Raw genomic sequence first — 21,096 nt, forward strand, 5'->3', positions numbered from 1 at the left:
ATTAAGACAGAAAAATGGCAAATCATTTAGTCACAAGTTTAAGTGACTAATGATTCAACAATTTCTATTAAACAAGAGTGATTACATACTTTTTAATTAAAAGTAGATAGCAAGGAACTGAGGGTGTTCTTGTTCTTATTCACTGCTACCAATTTCTTCTTTGCTTCTGCTATTCTCTCATTTATGGTGCCCTTCATCTCGTTCAACTTGCTCCATCCAGCAATCTTATCCAGGAAGCCTTCAGCCATTCCAGTCTCCTGGAAATCTTCTGCCTGCATGTCATTAGCTACAACATAAGAAGAAGCAGAGTTTTGAAGGGTCAGTTAGTGTAGATTAAAAGGATATGATTAATGTGACACTGTTGAGACATTCAATTTAGAGTAATCTTTGCCATTTTTGTTATTATTTGATTATTAATGAATATAGTCAAACTTCTAGGCAAAGATATAGCCTATACACTAACAACATGAAATATCAGCCATTAGCAGCTTAGCCACAAACCATTGACTGCTGTTTTAGTTTTCAACGCCAATGGCGTCTCAGTCAAGATTCAAGATTACTGGTACACAAGAGTACAATTTGCTTCTGGCTCCTCGACATTGTAGCAGCAACAACACATTTTTTTATTTATATTTTGTTATGTTAAAGGTAATATATACTGTGTGTCAAATGTTAACTCAAGCTGATACACATGACAACATTTGAAGAGACAGTGACATGGTATATGACATAACTTCACATTAAACTACATCATATAAAACTACCTGACTTGTCCGCAGCTTTAACATTTCCCACTGCTGCGGCATTAATTGTGGCCAATAGAACCAAAAGCAGGAACACAATTTGGATCTTCATTTCCTGCGAGAATGCAAATCAATGTTTAAATAAAAGCTGTCACTAGTTGTCTGACCCTGTGGGCCATTGGGTCTACTTCAGTGTACATGACCAACAATTACAAGAACATTGAATGGTAATGGATGTAATTCTCATAAGCTGGCATTGTATACTACAGCGATCCCCAACCTGTAGGCTGTTAATATAGTTAATATTAAAAATGATAATAATGTAAAACAATTCTCATGGTATTTCTTTTCTTTAAAATATTGAAAAATAAGTTTCCATTGTGATGCAGATAAATAGTAACTTAAAGTATATTCTGTATATTTATATAAATGTATATGTATATAAAGGCTGCCGTGTTAAGTGGTCAGGTGGGTCGGTCGCGAAGCCTTCGGGATTTTCTAGATGGCCCTGATCCACAAAAGATTGGGAACCGCTGTACCAGTCATGTAGAAACCAGTAAGAACGTATTGACCTCACCTTCAGTAGTTTGTGGAAATCCTTGGAGGTGAGAAGTGATGTCTTCAAAATGCAACTCAACTACTGAAGTATATCTGACCTAGTTACAGGAACGTATAGTAGAGTTGCAAATAGCCCTGAGCAACGGTGAGGGCTATTTGACATTCCACGTAGACAGGTTCTTAGTACACAAAGGTTCCTCTTCACTGCCTTCTTTCAGTGATATTAATGTTACGTTTAGTTTAAACATTATAATTATTGTACGTATACTCCTTCTTTCCATAAATGTTGTGTATGCCTTGAAGATCATAAGTTAAAGTGCTCTTTTAGAGCAGGTCCATGTGGTATACAGTGGAAGTAAAAACTCAGCCAGCATGGACTGGGGTGAGGTTGATACCCAGGTCCGTCGATACCCGGGTCCGACACCTGGCTGCAGTGCCTCTGCCTCGGCTGTACAAAGAATACTTCAATGGAGGAAAACCAATAATTTACGTAAACGGAACGAAATAAATAGTACACACACACACACACACACACACACACACACACACACACACACACACACACACACACACACACACACACACACACACACACACACACACACACACACACACACTCTCTCTCTTAGGAAGAGACACCGTTGTCTGTCACTACAGGCAACCAAATACACCACAGGGAAACGCTATACAGAGCAAGCACACAGAACCACTGCTCCGTCAGTCAGCCAGGACTTGAATGAGAGCATTAAAAAGTTTCTCAGGCCATTATATTGTTGCCTAGGCTTTCCACTTCCTGTGTGTTTTCCACTTCCTGTCGATTTGATCCAATGAAATCCAATGAAACTGGTCAGATGACTAATGATATCCAATGAAATCCGACAGGAAGTGGAAAACATACAGCCTAGGAAACAGGTGAATACATAGATATAGAAACCTAGATACCTCATTGGCCTCTGCAGTTCGTTGGAGCGACCTGCTTGGTATGGTGGCCGCCATATTTCCGGGGGAAACGGGCACTGGCCAACCACAGCGTGTCTTTTCCAGGACTTGTCAGAATCTAGTGTCCCGCCCCCACCTGCCCCCAGTTTGACCCCTCAAATGCTACTTAAAGCAGAATTACATTTTGTAAATGTTTCTCTCATAAGGATCCCAACTTTTACCAGCTGTCACAGATTCCCCTAAGGAAATATTGAATTTCAGTCTTTGTGAGATGTGTCACTAGACACCTTTACAAACACATTGGTGAAGAAAAAACATATTATTATTATTATTACTTTATTTATAAAACCCACAGAAACACTCAAAATTGTTCAAATATGACAAAAAATTGATTGCATCTAAAACAGCACACAATGCGCTATTTTCGCTATTGTTCTTGTACCACAAAGTAGGGCATTAATACAAACAAAAAAAACATAAAAAGTTGAAATATGGACACGATTTCTGCCCGACAGCAGCGACTAGTAGCATGAGGCAATGCAGCAAACAAGCAAAGAAAGGAAGAAACGCGTCTATGTGATTGGTTGAGAATAGAAGCGTGGAGCTGTGGCAGACCAATGGACAGTCGCCAGCAACTACAAAGTGTTGCCTGACTAAACTTTTCATACACATATGTTCATACAATAAGTTTTGACTTGTGTTTGATGTAGACCAAGCTTATGCAACTACACCCTGACCCAACCCAGAAAAATATGAATTACATCCTCAGACTACAAAGAAAACAAGTCATAATATCTTGTCTGAGACGCAGGCCAAGGTAAACAGTGTCATAGACATGTGAGAGGAGTTCCTCGAAGCTGACGCTAATTATTGTGGACATTTCAGCTTAACAGATCTCAAATGGAGGAGGGCCTTACGTACACAAACCCACACACACACGCACACGCACGCACGCACGCACGCACGCACACACACACATACACACACACACACACACACACACACACACACACACACACACACACACACACACACACACACACACACACACACACACACACACACTCAATTTCTCTCTCTCTGTGTCTCTCTTTCCCTCAGATGTGCATACTGTACACATCCACACACATACATGCACACGCACGCGCACGCGCACACACCGCACGCACGCACGCACGCACGCACGCACGCACGCACGCACGCACGCACGCACGCACGCACGCACGCACGCACGCACGCACGCACGCACACACACACACACACACACACACACACACACACACACACACACACACACACACACACACACACACAGACACACACACACACACACACACACACACACACACACGCTTGCACTCAGCGATGGGAGCAAAATTAGACCAGTAATGTCCATATGGGACTGCTAAGGGATCCACCCTCCTCCATTCCAAACATAGGCAGCAGTCTGAACACACAGTCGAGACATGTAATTGTCAATGTCCTGCAGAACCTCTCCATGCATTCACTTGACAAATACCTTGTACAGCGACTACAACTACAAACAGTACCTCAAACACATTACCATACCTGCACAGGCAGAACATAATAGTCCTGCTATGCATAGTACATAGAAAGTACGTAGAAAGCATGTTCTTAACCACTTAACCACTTTCCTCGACCGGGTGGCGGGGTCCCCCAGGGCTCTATACTTTGTCCCCTCCTTTTCCCTTCTACATGCCCAGAAGTGGGACTGGGACGCTAGCCTAGGGTTCATGTGGTTAAATGACCTTCCTGAGCAAATCCACCATATTATCACTTCTCTACTCTCTCCGTTCCACATCCTGCCTAAGGAATGTTCTTCTTTTACTACTACTACTACTACTACTACTACTACTACTACTACTACTACTACTACTACTACTACTACTACTACTACTACAACACTGTAAAAAAAAACATTCAATTGCTTAAGCACCCTGAAAACTAAGGCTACTTTTGTAAACACTTTTAACATTACTACTTTTCAATTGATGGTCTGGATTTAATACATTTTCTTTCTTTTTTATTTTCAGAGATGTTGTTAGAATAAAGTACATGCATATATTTACCACACAAGACCAGTACTGTACACACTGGTCAGAGAATATGTATTTATTTCCACATTGTACAAATTCTACTGTAGACATAGGGAATAATCTTTCTAAGATTAGTGATGTTCACAGTTATTCCCCCAGAGGGACCTCCACCGACTTTGTACTGCCATGCAGATTCAAAAGTTGTATGGGGAGGGACTCGTTTTTATACTCTGCAGCAGTTATGTGGAATGGGGTTACCTGCAAGCCTTGAGTTGATTAACTCTATTGTTAACTTCAAGTCCTCTCTAAAGCGCTGGCTAAATACAGCTGGGCCTAATTATAACCAAAATTTCATTTTGAGTTGCAGCAGGTCCCAAATTTCTATATTGTTTTTGATGTTTTAGTTGTTTAGAATATGGGGTTAGGGTTTGGGTTAGGTTAGGGTTTGGGTTAGCTTTCAAGCTTTGTGTTTATCTTTCGACTGATGTGTGTAATTGTACGTTGTGCCTATGATGTGTCAATAAGGACATCAATCAATCAAAAGTTGTTTTTCACCTGTGCTCTTGTTGATGTCTGACTTACTGTTGCGACAGTGTATCTGCCGAGGTCGAGCTCGACTCTCTGTCCAGCTTCACTCCATGTCAACACGTGGTGGTCAGCCAGTGTTGCTCAAAACTCATTTGATAAATTTGGTCCACATTTTCTTTGTCCGCATGTTCTTCGGGTCTATTTCTTTCCCTCCCTCGTTCACTTCTTTTCCCTTCCCCTCGTCCTCTGTTCTCCCTCTTTCATCCTCACTCTCCCTCTTACTGCAATGTTGTCTTCCTTTAGCGTGGCTCTGGGAGTCTCGGCGTCTATAAGAAGGTGGCTCTGTGTGTCTGTGTGTCCGAAGGTAATCTCGCAAGCCGCTGGACTGATCAGCACCGCATTTCTTGTGAACAGTACCAGTGGGCCACTGAAGTAGCTCCACTAATTTCTTCAATATATGTTTCATATACTATATGAAGACATGTCATAGCAGCCTGATCTCACACAATTTAGTATACACGGACCCAGTGCACGTCATTCCGTGCATAGCCGCCTAGAAAACCCGAAAATCTGTGCACATGTAGTACGGCGAGTCCCACGGTGGGCGTAACCGGTTGCAACCCGGAAGCAGAGCAGTCCCCGCAACATGATTTAGGATTCTGTGCCTATCGGTATATAACTCAAACGGCGCTGAGTAGGCTCAAGTGAACGTCGCAACGTTCGGGACGGCAACTCGTTCGCTTTAGCTCACTCGGTGGTCCCTCACGTGGCTCCAGTTCGCTTGAGACTGCGTGCCTCCGAAATGGTTTGGTCAATGGAGGAGATGCGAGGCGGCTATGCACGGATTTTCGGGTTTTCTAGGTGTCTACTAGGTCTACTAGGTGTATGCACGGAATGACATCAGTGCAATGTATACTAGGTTGTGTGAGATCGGGTTGGTCATAGACATAGATGAGTGATGTCACAGGCTGGTCACATGATGTCCGAGATCCACATAGATTTTTTGTTGAATACCTTTCCCGCCCACCACAGACCAATCAAAATCCAAGGCTCCCGGGCGTCTGAAACCGCGCCTTTCACATTCTGAGTCCCAGACTGAGAAGCAGAGTGGAAAAATCTGAGAGCTGAAGGTAGCGAGTCAGTCTGGATTCCAGTCTAATTCTTATCAATATCTCCATCCACTCCAGGTGAGGATGAATAAGAACTGTGCAGAGGCAATGAGGGGTTGTTCTGGAGTGCGGAACAGTTCCACCCACTGCTTTACACTGTGATGTGACAAATAAAACGTATTCTGATTCTGATGCCAAACTTCTCCATGGTCTCCATGGTGCTAGACGCTAGGTCAGGTGGTCCCTCGAACGCTTAGGGTCCATCTTCCAGGGAGCATAATTGCACTCAGCGTGCGAGTTTCACCACAACGGACAGACTGACCGACATGACCATCCTTATGGAGGTCCTCGTCTAGTGGCGTTAGAAAAGGAAATAGGGAGCGGTGTTTATAGCAGATAGGAAAACAAGAAAGAACAGAGAGAGAGAAAAAAAGAGGGGGAGACAGAGAGAGCAGAGAGAGAGGGACTGAGAAAAATACAAACAAGAAACCAAACGATGTTTGGAGGTCAATTTGTCTGAGAGTTATTCAGAGTCTCAGACTAACGACAACAATTTAACCTCAAAGTATGTAGAAGAGAGAGGAGAGGAGAGGAGAGGAGAGGAGAGGAAGAGGGAGAGGTATTATGAAAGCACAATCAATGTCCCAGTCAGACATGCACAGGTGGGTATGCAGACTATGCACTCATGCAATTACACACAAAACATGCAAAAAAGTACAGACACATGCATGTACACAAAACGTGCAGATGCATGCACTAGCAAACACATGCACACATGTGCGAGTGCACGCACGCACGCACGCACGCACGCACGCACGCACGCACGCACGCACGCACGCACGCACTCTCTCACACACACACACACACACACACACACACACACGACGACGAGACACAGACACAACAAGTTTCTACTAGTTTTCCCAAAAAGTGATGGAAGACAAAACTCACAAAGTGGAAGAAAGCGCCACGCTCATCCATCATCCAATCGGCGTAGAGAATTTGCTGCTATATAATTTCATAAGATAAACAACGGTAGCACAAGAATGTTAGTTCACCTCAGCTCACATTTTCTACTGATTGAGTTTGGCCCAGCAGCTGCGCCCACCATCAGTGAAACTGTTTACATCTGTCACAAACAGTCTGTTGAGAGCTACGCTACTACACCATGGCTTTTCAGGCTGGAAACGCACACATTGTGAAATAACACAGTCAACATTTACTGTAAACATTGTTGCATTTGTGCACTTTTGATGTTATAAATGGATGAATTAACATTGAGGATTTTACTGTTACTGTAAGAGTAAAGGTCCTTACACACCGGGGCGATTTTTTCGTGCGAATAATACGCTTTTTTAAAAAACCTTATAAAGTCAATGCAAGCGTACATGGCGCGAAAAAGCGGAAAAGCGAAGCGAAAAAGCGTCTTTTAATTATTCGGAACGAGTCCGAATTTTGCGTATATTCGCACATTCGCCGGTGTGTAACCGCCTTAAGACTCTATTTATGAATGAAAGATGCCTATCAATTGTGGTGGTGGTTGACCCCAGAGAAGACTGTTATCCTACGTGTTTTGAAACACAGGCTTCTTGTGTCATTCATCTGAACTCTAAAGAGTCCATTTTTACTCTCTCAGATGTATATTAGTATATTATGTTATCAATTATGTCACGACTCACGATCTATGGTGCAAGATGGCGTATGATCTAAAGTGCATGGTGCATATTCGTTGGGGGTGTGCCCAACCCCAATTTATCTAGTTAGACAGCGTATAATCTGGCCATGAAGTAGCCATACTGTAGCGCAACAAGGTGCAACGCTTACTGCAAACATCAAGTAGTAGACCATGTGGACCATTATTGTCTATGTCCATGCTGCTGCTGGCATATTTTTGGCATGCAGTTCATAATCATGCCTTCCTCCTGTCTCCTCATTTATGTCCAAGAAGAGACATTTGTGATATCTTGACATACAGTGTCAACTTGATATTCACATGCTCTGTTGCTTTTTGGCGAAAACAAGTCACATTCAACTGCCCACAGCTATGAAATGGATTATCGCAGCGGCACTTTTTTTTTTATCCGATTCTACGAGACCCTCCTAGGTCTTTTAAAGCGATCGGCGGGTGTATCTTTGTGAAGAAAAATATTCTATGATTTTTCAAAAGTTAGTGAAAACGCTCGGAATCGCTGCATGGCAAGGGCAGCCATTCAGTATTTTGAAAAATCTGACCTGTACAGAAGCCAAGATGATAAGATAATCAGTTGGAAATGACTTAACCAAGAACTTAAAAGAACAAAGAACTTAACTGTAAAAAAGGCCCTGGATGACAAAGTGAAAATATAATATCAGCCAAGGTTTATCTCCTATGACTTGAGCACTTCATATGACTATATTAATGTATGTATTTTTCCTCAACATCAGTTCATTTGTAACTATGAAAGCGTATGTAGCCAAATGATCCATTTGGTTCTGTCTGTGCACTCTCAGAGTAAAATTCAATCTTAGGATTTTACTGTGTATATGTGTGGCAATGCAGACAGGCAGCAGAGATGGAATAATGCAATTAATCTGGTGGAAAAACCCTTGGAAACCGCAGTCAGCCTCTTTCTGGTTCCACACAAAACAGGGGAAAAACTGCCAACAACTCAGTTTCATCCATTTGAAAATACATTCATAGATTTTAACGACATTGCTACAGCTAAATCCTGTCGGGTGTTAATTTAACCGAAAGTGTAAAAATCGAAACTGTTTGCCCCACACTGAATCTCGATGTTCGTTTATCTCTGAGGGTGTACAAATGGAACCAAAATTTTTTGGTTTGGTTCTATTGGTCCATTTTGGGTACACTTTCAGGGCAGAGTTAATCACTTGAAACCCAGCATCCATATTTTGGGGGGAATATTAGCCAAAAATATGTACAAGCTCACAACGCGGCGCATTGTGAGCTTGTAGATCGCCTATTTTTGGTCAAGAGATTTGGAGTAGACTTAAAAAATAAAGCAGCCCAGGTACACAGTGATGTTTTGTGAGCTTGTAGATCGCCTATTTTTGGCAAAGAGATTTTGTGTAGACTGAAAAAAAGACGTCCAAATACAGAGGGTTTAAGTGGTTAACACTCAGAATTTTGCAGTGTGTCTGATGAATTTCATATACATATATATGTATTTTATTTTAAGAGATGTTTTACGAACAAGAATTCCGCGACAAGGAGAAGTGTCTTAAATTTGGAGCAATAATATAAAGTGATGATTTGCGAGGGTTAGGGAGGGTTTGCGGGGAAGGAATGTATGTGTTGTGCATTTGTGAACGTTAAGTCACACACCACTTGTTTTAGTTGAATTTTGACTTTATTTGCTTTTTAAAAATGCTTTGAAGCTGGAAAAAACAGGAACATGTCTCAGAGAATATGATATTGCTTGAGTGTGTGTGTGTGTGTGTGTGTGTGTGTGCGCGTGTGTGTGTGTGTGCGTGTGTGTGTGTGTGTGTGTGTGTGTGTGTGTGTGCGTGCAGGCGTGTGCGTGCGTGTGTGCATGCTGTCTCTGACTTCATTGTTTTCTGTTTCTCTCTCTCTCTCTCTCTCACACACACGCACACACACACGCACGCACGCACGCACGCACGCACGCACGCACGCACGCACGCACGCACGCACGCACGCACGCACGCACGCACGCACGCACGCACGCACGCACGCACGCACGCACGCACGCGCACACACACACACACACACACACACACACATACAGATCTGCAGTATTTTTAGCTTCCACCCCCAGTTTCCACAGTGACGGGTGGCCTTTCACTTCCTGTTTCGGGTTGTTGACCAAAGTGTCTCACGTCCTGCAGGTCCATGAGTTTCCATAGAATATGACTCCCATTCATTGTCTGAGTGAGTGTGTGTGTGTGTGTGTGTGTGTGTGTGTGTGTGTGTGCACGCGCGCATGTGTGTGCGTGCGTGTGTGGGTGCATCTAGGCGGAATAAAACCTTGTAGAATTTTGACAGTAAGTAAACAAACACTAATTGTATAGAAGTGCAGAATAGACTGTTTGATATAAGACAGAGGTGACACTAAGGCTTGTATCAACACCTGAACATTATCACAAGCAAGCAACAAGCAGCAAGCAACGTGTCTTTGAAAGCTACCAGTTAATTGGAACAGGTATCCAAGTCAATCCTGTGAACATTAGGGTAAAAACCCCGCCATAAACATTCATTCATTTAATCAGTTATCCATTCATGCTCAGGTTTGCCGGTTTAAATGTGAATCCCTGCCCAGTTTGAGAAGGTAGACCTTCCCTTCATAGAACTGTGAATGACTTCATGAATGGCCCTGTCCTGGCAGGGTATCAGCAGCGATGTTTATATTCGGTTTACTGCTACCATGGTTACACGACCACATCTTACGAACTGAAGATACAAGCCGAGATGAGCTCCATTGACAAGTTTTCGAGGAGACACAACAATCTTTCCACACCGACTTTGTCACGGAGGGGTGCAAACAAAGCCTGATCTGCATACCGATTAGGGTGATAATCGGTTGTGATCCGTCGGCCATCAACACGGTACATGAAAGGTCATCCTTTAGGTGAAATGCACATGACCAAGCGTTAATAGGACGAGTTGGGAATGATAGATCACATTTCTTCCATTGATTTGCGTCTGGAGGAGTTACAGCATTTGAACGCGGAGGATTTGTCTGTGCGGTAATGAAGGTCATTAGCCATGGTGAGAGACAGACAGTGAGGTGGTCTTGTGGTTGTGTTGTGGGCTGGAATGTGAGTTAGTGTTTATTGGTGAACAAAGACTGACACAATTCTAGAACACCATGTTTTAAAAAATCCAGTGGTGGAAAGTAACTAAGTACATTTACTTAAGTACTGTACTTAAGTACAATTTTGAGGTATTTGTACTTTACTTGAGTATTTCCAATTTCCAATACTTTTACTTCTACTCCACTACATCTCAGAGGCAAATATTGTACTTTTACTCCACTACAATTATTTGAAAACTTTAGTTACTAGTTACTTTTCAGATATAAACTATGATATAATGAAACCTACATTAACCACTTTAAACCTATTTTATACATAGGCTATTTGAAAATAGCAGATCTACAAGCTCACAACGCGTCGCAACGCGACGCGTTGTGAGCTTGTAGATCGGCTATTTTCAAATATTTAGTATTTTTACTTTTGGTACTTTAAGTACATTTTGATGCCAATACTTTTGTACTTTTACTCAAGTACATTTTTAATTTTGGATTTTTACTTGTAACAGAGTATTTTTATATTGCAGTATTGGTACTTTTACTTAAGTAAAGAATTTGAGTACTTTTTCCACCACTGGCAAGTGCAAGCACACACACACACACACACACACACACACACACACACACACACACACACACACACACACACACACACACGCACGCACACACACACACACACACACACACACACACACACACACACACAGACAGGAGAGTATTACGTATATATGTCATGAGATGAAGCCAATGCCAACTCCAATGTACTCCAGGCCATTAAACCAGCGTGTCGTGACACATCCATCCCAGACGTCTGTGTCTGTGTTCCATGTCTCTCTTGTTTCTTCCTCTTTTTTTATCCCCTTTTCAGCCATCTCTGGCTTACTCATAGTGCCCCGCCCCCCCCCTCCCCCCTCCACTACTGTACCAACGCCAACCCACCCCCAAGGTAAATTCCCTGTATGATCCCAAGTTGTTTATCATTCTAATCACATGAAGTATACAAAAACAAACACATTTCTTTGTATATGTTTTGCATTACAGTATCTTAAAAATTTGGGGGGCCCTTTTTGGGGGGGCCCTTTTTCGGACGCACGGCTTGTCTGCTGCGGGGGTTGCTGTGTCAGTCTTTTTACCAAAAAATGCATGCAGAGAGGTCTGCTTCCTTTTCATTTTAACTCACTGTTCACAAGTAAATAAAACAGCCTGTCTGCTATTGAAAAAACGCGCCTCTGCTGCTTGCTAATTAACAATAATGCATTGCACCTGTGTTGAACCTGGGATTCCCAGGCTGGGCCTGGGAATATACCATTTGACAAGATAGGGGAGAATAGGGGAGATACAAGCAGTTGTGAAGAATGAAATACCCTGTGAAAGCAATCATTTTGCATTGGTAGTTATTTTACTGAAATTTAATAACAGAATAATCAACGCAGATAGACAGAGACATTCATGGATTTATTTTTTATTTAAAAAAATATATATATAGGCTATATATATATATAATATTTTTTTTTTCTTTTTTTTTTTCCTGGAGCCAGGGTATGGCAGCTGCCATAGCCTGCCATACCCAATTGACGCCTCTGATCTACTGTACACAGTAAAACGTGTTGTGTTAATTGCATAGCAAGAAACTACACTACATTGCTTGATTGCTTGATTAATTGATTGACTGATTGAATCTTTATTAACAGTTTGCAAATAGTACAGTGGTACGATTATACAATGGTGCGAAAAGGATAACACAAAAAGCCCTAAGGGCTTGTTTCCATTGTGGTCCTGTGTATTCAATTCATTGAGACATTTAAAGACATATAATACACAATAACAACATGATTAATAAGTGGACACTTGTTAATCATGTAGTGAGAGACAGCAGAGTGGACACTTGTTAATCATGTAATAATAATAATTGTGACCTTTATCGTCCGTTTTCAGCTTCACCCAGCTGATTGCTGCCCACAGAGGAGCGCGGAGGGGGAGCAGTTTGGGGTAAAGTGTCTTGCTTAGGGACACTTTGACACATTTGCCGGTCTGGTCTGAAATCGTAGTAAGAGACAAAGGGTGGAAATTTGTTAAAATGTGAGACAACATGCATGGTGGCCAACCAAAGCCCATTCAATCGACTGATAACGTGGGTATCGGGCGGTTTGTTAATGATGTAATGAGACACAACGGGGTGGATGTCTGTTTAATGTGGCGCGTCGACATGGTAATTGGTAAATCATTGTAATAAATGTTGTACTGTCTGAGAGTAATATGTATAAATTATCTGCTAGCTACTATCTGCTCTGACTTTTTGCTTCAGAAAATACACGAGGCGGGGGGGGGGTGGGGGGGGTGGGGGGGTGGCGCTATTTACGATAAAGATATGATAAACCTTTATTGAATCCAGGAGGGGATAGTAAACAAGGTAGAACAAGGTATGAGGTAGATGTTTACATAAGAAGTCTGCGGAAATTAAACCGTTGTGCAACATCAGTGATTCTGTGAAGAAATATTGCTTATATAAACTTAAAAATCAGTCAATGGTTTGCCATTCGGTGTGTGTGTGTGTGTGTGTGTGTGTGTGTGTGTGTGTGTGTGTGTGTGTGTGTGTGTGTGTGTGTGTGTGTGTGTGTGTGTGTGTGTGTGTGTGTGTGTGTGTCTGTGTCTGTGTCTGTGTGTGTGTGTGTTCTCTAATTGTATACTGTAGGCATACCTAAATCATGGTGTCAGACGACTGTTTGACGTGTGTGCGTGCATGCGTGTGTGCGTGTGTGTGTGTGTGTGCGGTGCGTGTGTGTGCTGTATGCCTGCTTCTGATTGTTTGTTGGAGGGAGTGAATGAATTCATGTCTGGTTGTGTATAACTGAGTGTATGTTTTAGTGGCACTAGCAGTGATGCTCTATGGATGGTGATGAGGTCCATGATCCCCTGAGGATGACCCCAGTTGATTTTGGTCATTGGCTAATACAGTAACAGGGGTCTTCCCCGTCTCACCAGCTCTTTAGTAGACAGAAAATAAATGTTCAGATCGGGATTCCAATTGTGTCCAATCAGGAGAGAAATCTCATACAGGATACAGGCAGTGGTGGAAAAAGTACTCAAATTCTTTACTTAAGTAAAAGTATCAATACTGCAATATAAAAGTACTCTGTTACAAGTAAAAGTCCAGAATTCAAAATTTACTTGAGTAAAAGTACAAAATTATTGGCATCAAAATGTACTTAAAGTACCAAAAGTAAAAGTACTAAATATTTGAAAATAGCAGATCTACAAGCTCACAACGCGTCGCGATGCGACGCGTTGTGAGCTTGTAGATCGGCTATTTTCAAATAGCCTATGTATAAAACAAGGCTAAAGTGGTAAATGTATGTTTCATAATATCATAATTCATACTGTATCTGAAAAGTAACTAGTAACTAAAGTTTTCAAATAATTGTAGTGGAGTAAAAGTACAATATTTGCCTCTGAGATGTAGTGGAGTAGAAGTGAAAGTACTGGAAATTGGAAATACTCAAGTAAAGTACAAATACCTCAAAATTTTACTTAAGTAGAGTACTTAAGTAAATGTACTTAGTTACTTTCCACCACTGGATACAGGATAAACAATTGAAATTGGAAGTGATGAAACAAAAATTAGCAAATAAATGCCTATACTATACAATTTAAGCTGATAAATGGGTATTCTCTCCTAATTGGATGAAATTGGCAGCCCACCTGAAAATGTATTTTCTGTTATTAAAGAGCTGGAGAGACACACTATCGCAATGACTTCAAATCGGAATATAGAGCTTTGGGGCACTGCTGGCCTAGTGGTTAAGGCGCATACCACATATACCACATACACCGCAGCCTGACAGCGAGTCGCTGCATGGTTCGATTCCCGAGCCCAATGACCTTTGCTGTGTGTCACTCCCCGTCTCTCTCTACGGTGTACTCCATAAAGGCAGAAAAAGCCTGAAAAAATATATGTATTTAAAAGAATAGAGCTTTAACTTTATAACATTTTTTTTTTGTTTTAACCTTAAAATATCACAATTAATAGCAATGATTACTTTTAGAATATAGAGCATTATCTTTTTAACAGAAAAAAGTATTCATGAACCCTGAAGGATTTTGATACCCCACGATGTATCCCATTATGTACCCCATGATGTTCAATTCAATTCAATTTTATTGTAGTGTCAAATCACAATAAGTTGTCTACACTTTACATATAGCTAGAACAGAGGGATGTTGTCCCCCCGACCCTGACCGTGCATTTTTCCCTTAACTAAAAGAAACCTCAGGCAGAACCAGGCTCTATAGGGTGGGCAGCCATCTGCCGGGTGGGGGCCGGGCGGCCATTTGTCTTGACCGTGTCAGGGGGAAAGAGAGAGGGAGAGAGGAGAAAGAGAGAGAGAGAGAGATACAAACAACAACAATAGCAACAACTATAATGACAACAATAACAATAGTAGCAGGTATCCCTCAGTGATTATGAGTGATGACTGACTGACTGTCATCACTCACTGTCATCACTGTAGTACAGTATATATATATATATATATATAAATATATATATATATATATACACACACACACTCACACACACACACACACACACACACACACACACACACACACACACCGTATATCTAGGTGTGCCCTGGGATCTTTTGGCAATGCCAGGTGTGCCTTGGCACCAAAAAGGTTGGGAAAGACTAGGGGGAAAGCTCTAGGGGCTGCTAGCGCAGCTGTTAGGCTCTTGTTGAGTTCATGTCTACAGCGGCATACTGTGTGAAGTGTGAAAGTGCATGTGTACTGTATGTGTCATTTGCATGCTTGAATAATTGTATGGATCTTATCTCAGGAGTCTTTAAGTGAGTCATCAACCTGTCAAGACTTAAAACATGTCTCTACGTTTATGTTGGTGACACACTCTTTAACCATGTCAACTTATGTATGCTATATGTATTAACATGTCTCCGTGTGCATTGCAATGCGTGTGTGCGTGTGTGTGTGTGTGTGTGTGTGTGTGTGTGTGTGTGTGTGTGTGTGTGTGTGTGCAGACAGCAACACATTAACAAATAGACTCTGAGACTCAGACATCTTAATTGTAGGTTGAAACAGAAAAAATCATTTTAAGATAATTTTCTCGCTGTCTAAACCACTGACTAGCACTTTCAAATCGATACTGCGCGGCCAACTTCTAATTATTATCTTTAGGCACTGAGAGAATGCATAGCTGTCTGTTGTCCATGTTTTGTTTACGTATTTATTTGAATATTTATGTTTTTGGTCACACATTTCAGGTGTCTCAGTTGTTTGACTGAGCTGGGTAAAGAATCAATTAAGGCAATCATGGGTGCGTTCGGAAATGCGCACCGGGAGCGCACTCACGTATTAGTTGGCCAGTGCCGCTCAGTGGCTGCTATATATCCGAACACTCCACGAATTGACTGAAATCACATTGATTGAGAGTTACCTGCCCGCTTCAAATCATCCACCATCATTCATGTTCCCAAACAAACAAAAATGTTTTAAAAAAATCATACATACATTTTCAAAAAATTAAATAGTGATAATAGCCAATCTACAAGTTCACAAGTTGTGAACTTGTAGATTGGCTATTATCACTATATTTCAAGTTCAAGTTCAAGTTTATTATGTCCCAAATTGGGCAATTTATGTTACAGCAGAAAGTAAGAAACTCCAACACACAGTAAACATACATACACAAGACACACATAGACATAGACATAATCACAAGATCCAGATAATAATAGCTACTCATAGCTACCTCCTCCTGCTGCTATTATTGATGGCACGAATGGAAGTAGGTACAAATGAGAATTTGTACCTATTGTTTTTAGCTGCAGGGGTCTTTAACCTTTGGCCGGAAGGCAATAATTCATATTCAGGATTTAGGGGGTGAGAGCTGTCTGCCATAATAGAAGATGCTTTCTTAAGCACCTGCTGGTCATATATATGACTCAGACAGCTAAATTGTACCCCCACAATCTTGCTAGCCCCCCTCACGACCCTGTTAAGGGCATCTTTCTGTCTAATGCCAAGGTTTCCATACCAACAGATGGCAGCAAATGAAATAACAGACTCTATGAAAGCTCTGTAGAATAAAATCATCAATGACTTGTCCACCTGAAATTTGAATTGGGGCTTCATAATGTATTTTTTTTACATTATGGGTTGCAGAGAAACACCAAATGTATGTTTTTTTTTTAGGTCTCGGGCAGAACAATTTGGGAACCCTCGGTCAAGTCAAGTCCACCAGACAGTATGGCGGAGCACCACAGGGCTGTGTGCTCTGTCCCCTGCTCACTCTGTACACCAGAAGCTTTTGTCTCTGAAGCGGTGAGGTTCACAAACAGGCCCCCCTGCCTCTAACTGACCACTGACAGAACCCTGGGACTGGGTTGACCACTAAACCTACCACTTAATCATTCAACCAAGCCGTGAAATAAACCCCTCTCTGGTTTTTCAGCAAGGTGGCACTTACTGAGAGGTAAACTCTGACAGGGTGATACAGGACCTAGATTTGATTGAGGTCTGCTATTGAGAAGTACAGTATAACAGGCCACCGAGTGCCGATTGACCGATCATTCACGGTGGTTCAACCGAGCATTGAACCAAGCTGTGTAATCAATGGTAATAAACATCTCTCTGATTGATTGAGCCCATGCGGGCTGGGTATTTGGGGGAGAGAAAGCATGCTCTTGAATTGTATTATTATATTATCCTATAATAATGAAACCTCTGTCTGTCAGTCAGTCAGTCATCACTCATAACCTGTCTGTTCCGCACGCTTTTTCTCAGTGGCTTGAGCAATTGATCTGAACGTGCACACGGGCATTGACCATTAGCATATGAAGACAACCACAAAGCATGTTTTTCACTTTCTCAAAATGTAGGCTGTTCATTACCGTTGTTGTGTGAATACCTAAGATTCGGAGTTCGGCTTTGGGATCTGTTGTCACGGTATAACGCTCTGTTGTCATGGTTACAGCCCAGCAGGCTATGGGATATCGGCTGGCTACTTGGCGTACACACAGAGAGAGGGAGAACGCCAGAAGAGGCAGATGCTACGAACTTATAAAGGACTTTCATTTAGGGCCCGTGTCCACACACAGCGTTTTATGAGCGCTCCCACAGCACTAGCATGCAGATTGATACGTGCACATCGAATCCACGTTGTGTTAGTAACACACATAGCTTAGTTCAAACAGCATCAACATCAACTTCTAATGTTTGTGGGTGCCACTGCCAACGATTCCACGACAGCACATAACTCAAAGTCTGCAAATAATTTGAGTGCGCATCCCCGGGTATGGACTAGTTATTATTAATAATGTCATTTTTATTCTTTTTTTACAAGAAAATAAAAATGCAAATCTGCCGCTTGTCAGTAACAGTACAATTTACAATCAATTTACAATTTGAGCATTTAGCAGACGCTCTTATCCAGAGCGACTTACAGTGAGCAAGATAAACACAAGTAGATCAAGTGCAGAGATAAGTCAGATGATGTCTCTGTACAAACAGTTCAGTGATTCTTCTTCTCCCCTGACATTCATTCTCCCTCTCTGTGACTGAAGGAGACAAATTGTTCGACTGCAGCAGACAAATGGCCAATTAGTGCTGCTTGGCCACGGTGGGATGATGCAGCTGTGTGTCTGCACCGCGTCTCACACACTTCTGGCGTCTCACACACGCGCTGGAGGAAACTGAATCACCGTCATGCCACAGCTAGCGCTCCATCTCCCAGTATCTGTCATCACTTGTCCTCGAATTAACTTCTGCAACAATACGACAGAGCATGAGTGTGTGTGTGTGTGTGTGTGTGTGTGTGTGTGTGTGTGTGTGTGTGTGTGTGTGTGTGTGTGTGTGTGTGTGTGTGTGTGTGTGTGTGTGTGTGTGTGTGTGTGTGTGTGTGTGTGTGTGTGTGTGTCTGTGTGTGAGATGAGAGAGAGACTGGGGGAGAGAGAGAGAGAGAGAGAGAGAGAGAGAGAGAGAGAGAGAGAGAGAGAGAGAGAGAGAAAGAGAGAGAGAGAGAGAGAGAGAGAGAGAATGAGTGTGCTTGTTTTTGCTTTTGACTTCTAATTTTAAGTGTGTGTACTTTGTGTCTGTATTTGTGTGTGTGTGCATGCAAGCATACAGTATGTGCACATCTACTGTATGTGTGTGGGTATGAGTGTGTACTGTGTACTGTGTACTGTATGTGTTGTGTATGTGTTGTGTATGTGTTTAAGTGCACTGTGTGTTGGTGTGTTTATAAATCTGTGTGTGTGTGTGTGTGTGTGTGTGTGTGTGTGTGTGTGTGTGTGTGTGTGTGTGTGTGTGTGTGTGTGTGTGTGTTTATAAATCTGTGTGTGTGTGTGTGTGTGTGTGTGTGTGTGTGTGTGTGTGTGTGTGTGTGTGTGTGCGCGTGCGTGCGTGCGTGCGTGCGTGTGTGTGCTCGTGCGCGCCACCGCAGGCTCAGACCACAGGAAGAGTGGGAGAGAGAAAGAGTTGGACCACGGGGCGGTTAACCTCGTGACATCACAGCAGCCGCCGCCTGATTGGCCGTCCCCCAGAGGCTGGAGGGTTTATAATCCAATGGGAAGCCTCAGAAACAAGCATCGTTATCATCATCAACACTGGGTCAGTCAGAGGAACACAGGAGGAGCGTAGTGAAGATACCACATCTCTGATACATCTGTCTGCATCTCTATCTCTCTCTATCTCTCTCTCCATTCCTCCGCTTGTCCAGGGAGTTCAGTCCATCCAGCGCACCAGCTGAGCAGCCATCTGAGAAGACGATAAACCAGGCAAACTTACACGACACAACAAAAGGTAAGGATGAAGAGATAAATGTGCTGTTGGGAACACATTGACGTCTAGTGTTAATTTAATACTGAGCATTTTTACTGATAAGGGTGATGATCAGTGCAGCTACGTGTCAACTGGGCTTAGTGCCATTTGTAATTAAAGGTTTAAGCTTGTGACTACTGTATATTTAAAAAAGTTTAATCTCTGAGTATTGAAGTGTTAAGTCTTCCTAAGTATTGTATTTAAAGGGCTTTAAAGTTTGTCTGAATATTGGACTTAAAGGGTTTGGTTTGTCTGAATCTAAGTCTTAAAGGGTTAGGTCTGTTTTAAAAAGCTAAGTGAGCTCTTGCATTTTGAACTCTGCAGAAGACAGTGGTTGGTGCAGAGTATCTAGTATCATAGGTGTGTATATGCTAATGCAGAGATATTAATGTCCTTTAGGACAGTATGAGAATTTCCGAAAAATCGGTCGACATCGGTCGATTCGTATTTCCTTCAAGTAATGTATTGTGAATGAACTGAAGAGGGGCATTTGCATCATGGCAACATGAAAACATTTTGATTCCTTAATCAAAATGTTTGCACCAGCCAAACACAATCTTTTATGGAGAGTTTGCAGTCACGTCTACAGTATATCTAACGTTACTGCAGCGATCTCTGGTCACAACAGCCCTCTATCCTGTCTGTAAGAGCCAATTTAACCCTATACTTAGTAGACAGGGGTCCCCCAGGGCTCTATACTTGGTCTGCTCTTATTTTGTCCCACTCTCTATGCAAAATCTCTTGGTCAAAAATAGGAAATGTGTTATTTTTGCTGGGGTTCATGTGGTTAAGTCTGATTTATACTTCATCGTATGACAGCGCAGCACGCCGAAATTGCACATCTATAAGCTCACAACGTGTCGCCCAACGTGTTGCTTTTGGATCTGCTATGTTTGGATTAGAAATGAAGTAATATTACATGCACCTCTGAAACAATGTCAAGGGCATGCAATCGTTTAATGTCGGCTCCAGCATGACGTTTATTTTGGATAATCTGTTTTCATCACATCTCTTATTGACACACCAACTTTTCCACATGTGAACATTTTGAAATATGTAGGTGTTAATTTCTCAAATATCTGCCATTTCCTTCTAAATTTGCATATAGAAACGGGGCCATAAGTCATGCACAGTAGTGGCAGGGCCTGGTCATCTGGCAGAACACTTGGCACTTTATTCCAGTTTAATGACAAGCTATTTTTAAAGTCTTTATGAGGCCTGCAAACTTCGAAAACCCTGTGATTGGGTCGGAGTTGAAACCAGGACAGCTGTGTTTCATCATGACACCATAGCACAGGAAGAGGAAGCTGTGGGCTAACGGGAAACTAACCTCTGGATTATGTGTCACATGACTGGGCTGGGGGCAAAGCCAGATCAACCACACTGAGTAAATAGACAAGACGAAGATGCACTAATTACCTCTACGAGCCAGCTGTGTGAACTACACAGCACACACACACCCACCTATTACTGACACAGAGAGAGAGAGAGAGAGAGAGAGAGAGAGAGAGAGAGAGAGAGAGAGCGAGAGAGAGACTGTATGTATGGGTGTGTTCTT

General features: G+C 42.2%; 1 protein-coding gene across 1 annotated transcript in view; it reads left to right on the forward strand.

Moving 5' to 3' along the window:
• Window positions 1–1,673: 1,673 nt before the first annotated feature.
• spp1 (secreted phosphoprotein 1) overlaps window positions 1,674–21,096 on the forward strand; it is a gene marked incomplete at its 5' end in the record, with an annotated part of 30,086 nt that continues 10,663 nt past the window's right edge. The window contains 3 exons of the mRNA XM_080420329.1: window positions 1,674–1,751; window positions 5,129–5,189; window positions 19,484–19,520. Coding sequence (XP_080276455.1) covers window positions 1,674–1,751; window positions 5,129–5,189; window positions 19,484–19,520 — 176 coding nt within the window. The remainder of the gene's footprint in view (window positions 1,752–5,128; window positions 5,190–19,483; window positions 19,521–21,096) is intronic.

This window comes from Gymnoscopelus braueri (assembly GCF_963280865.1).
Source record: "Gymnoscopelus braueri genome assembly, chromosome: 22".
Lineage (NCBI taxonomy): Eukaryota > Metazoa > Chordata > Actinopteri > Myctophiformes > Myctophidae > Gymnoscopelus > Gymnoscopelus braueri.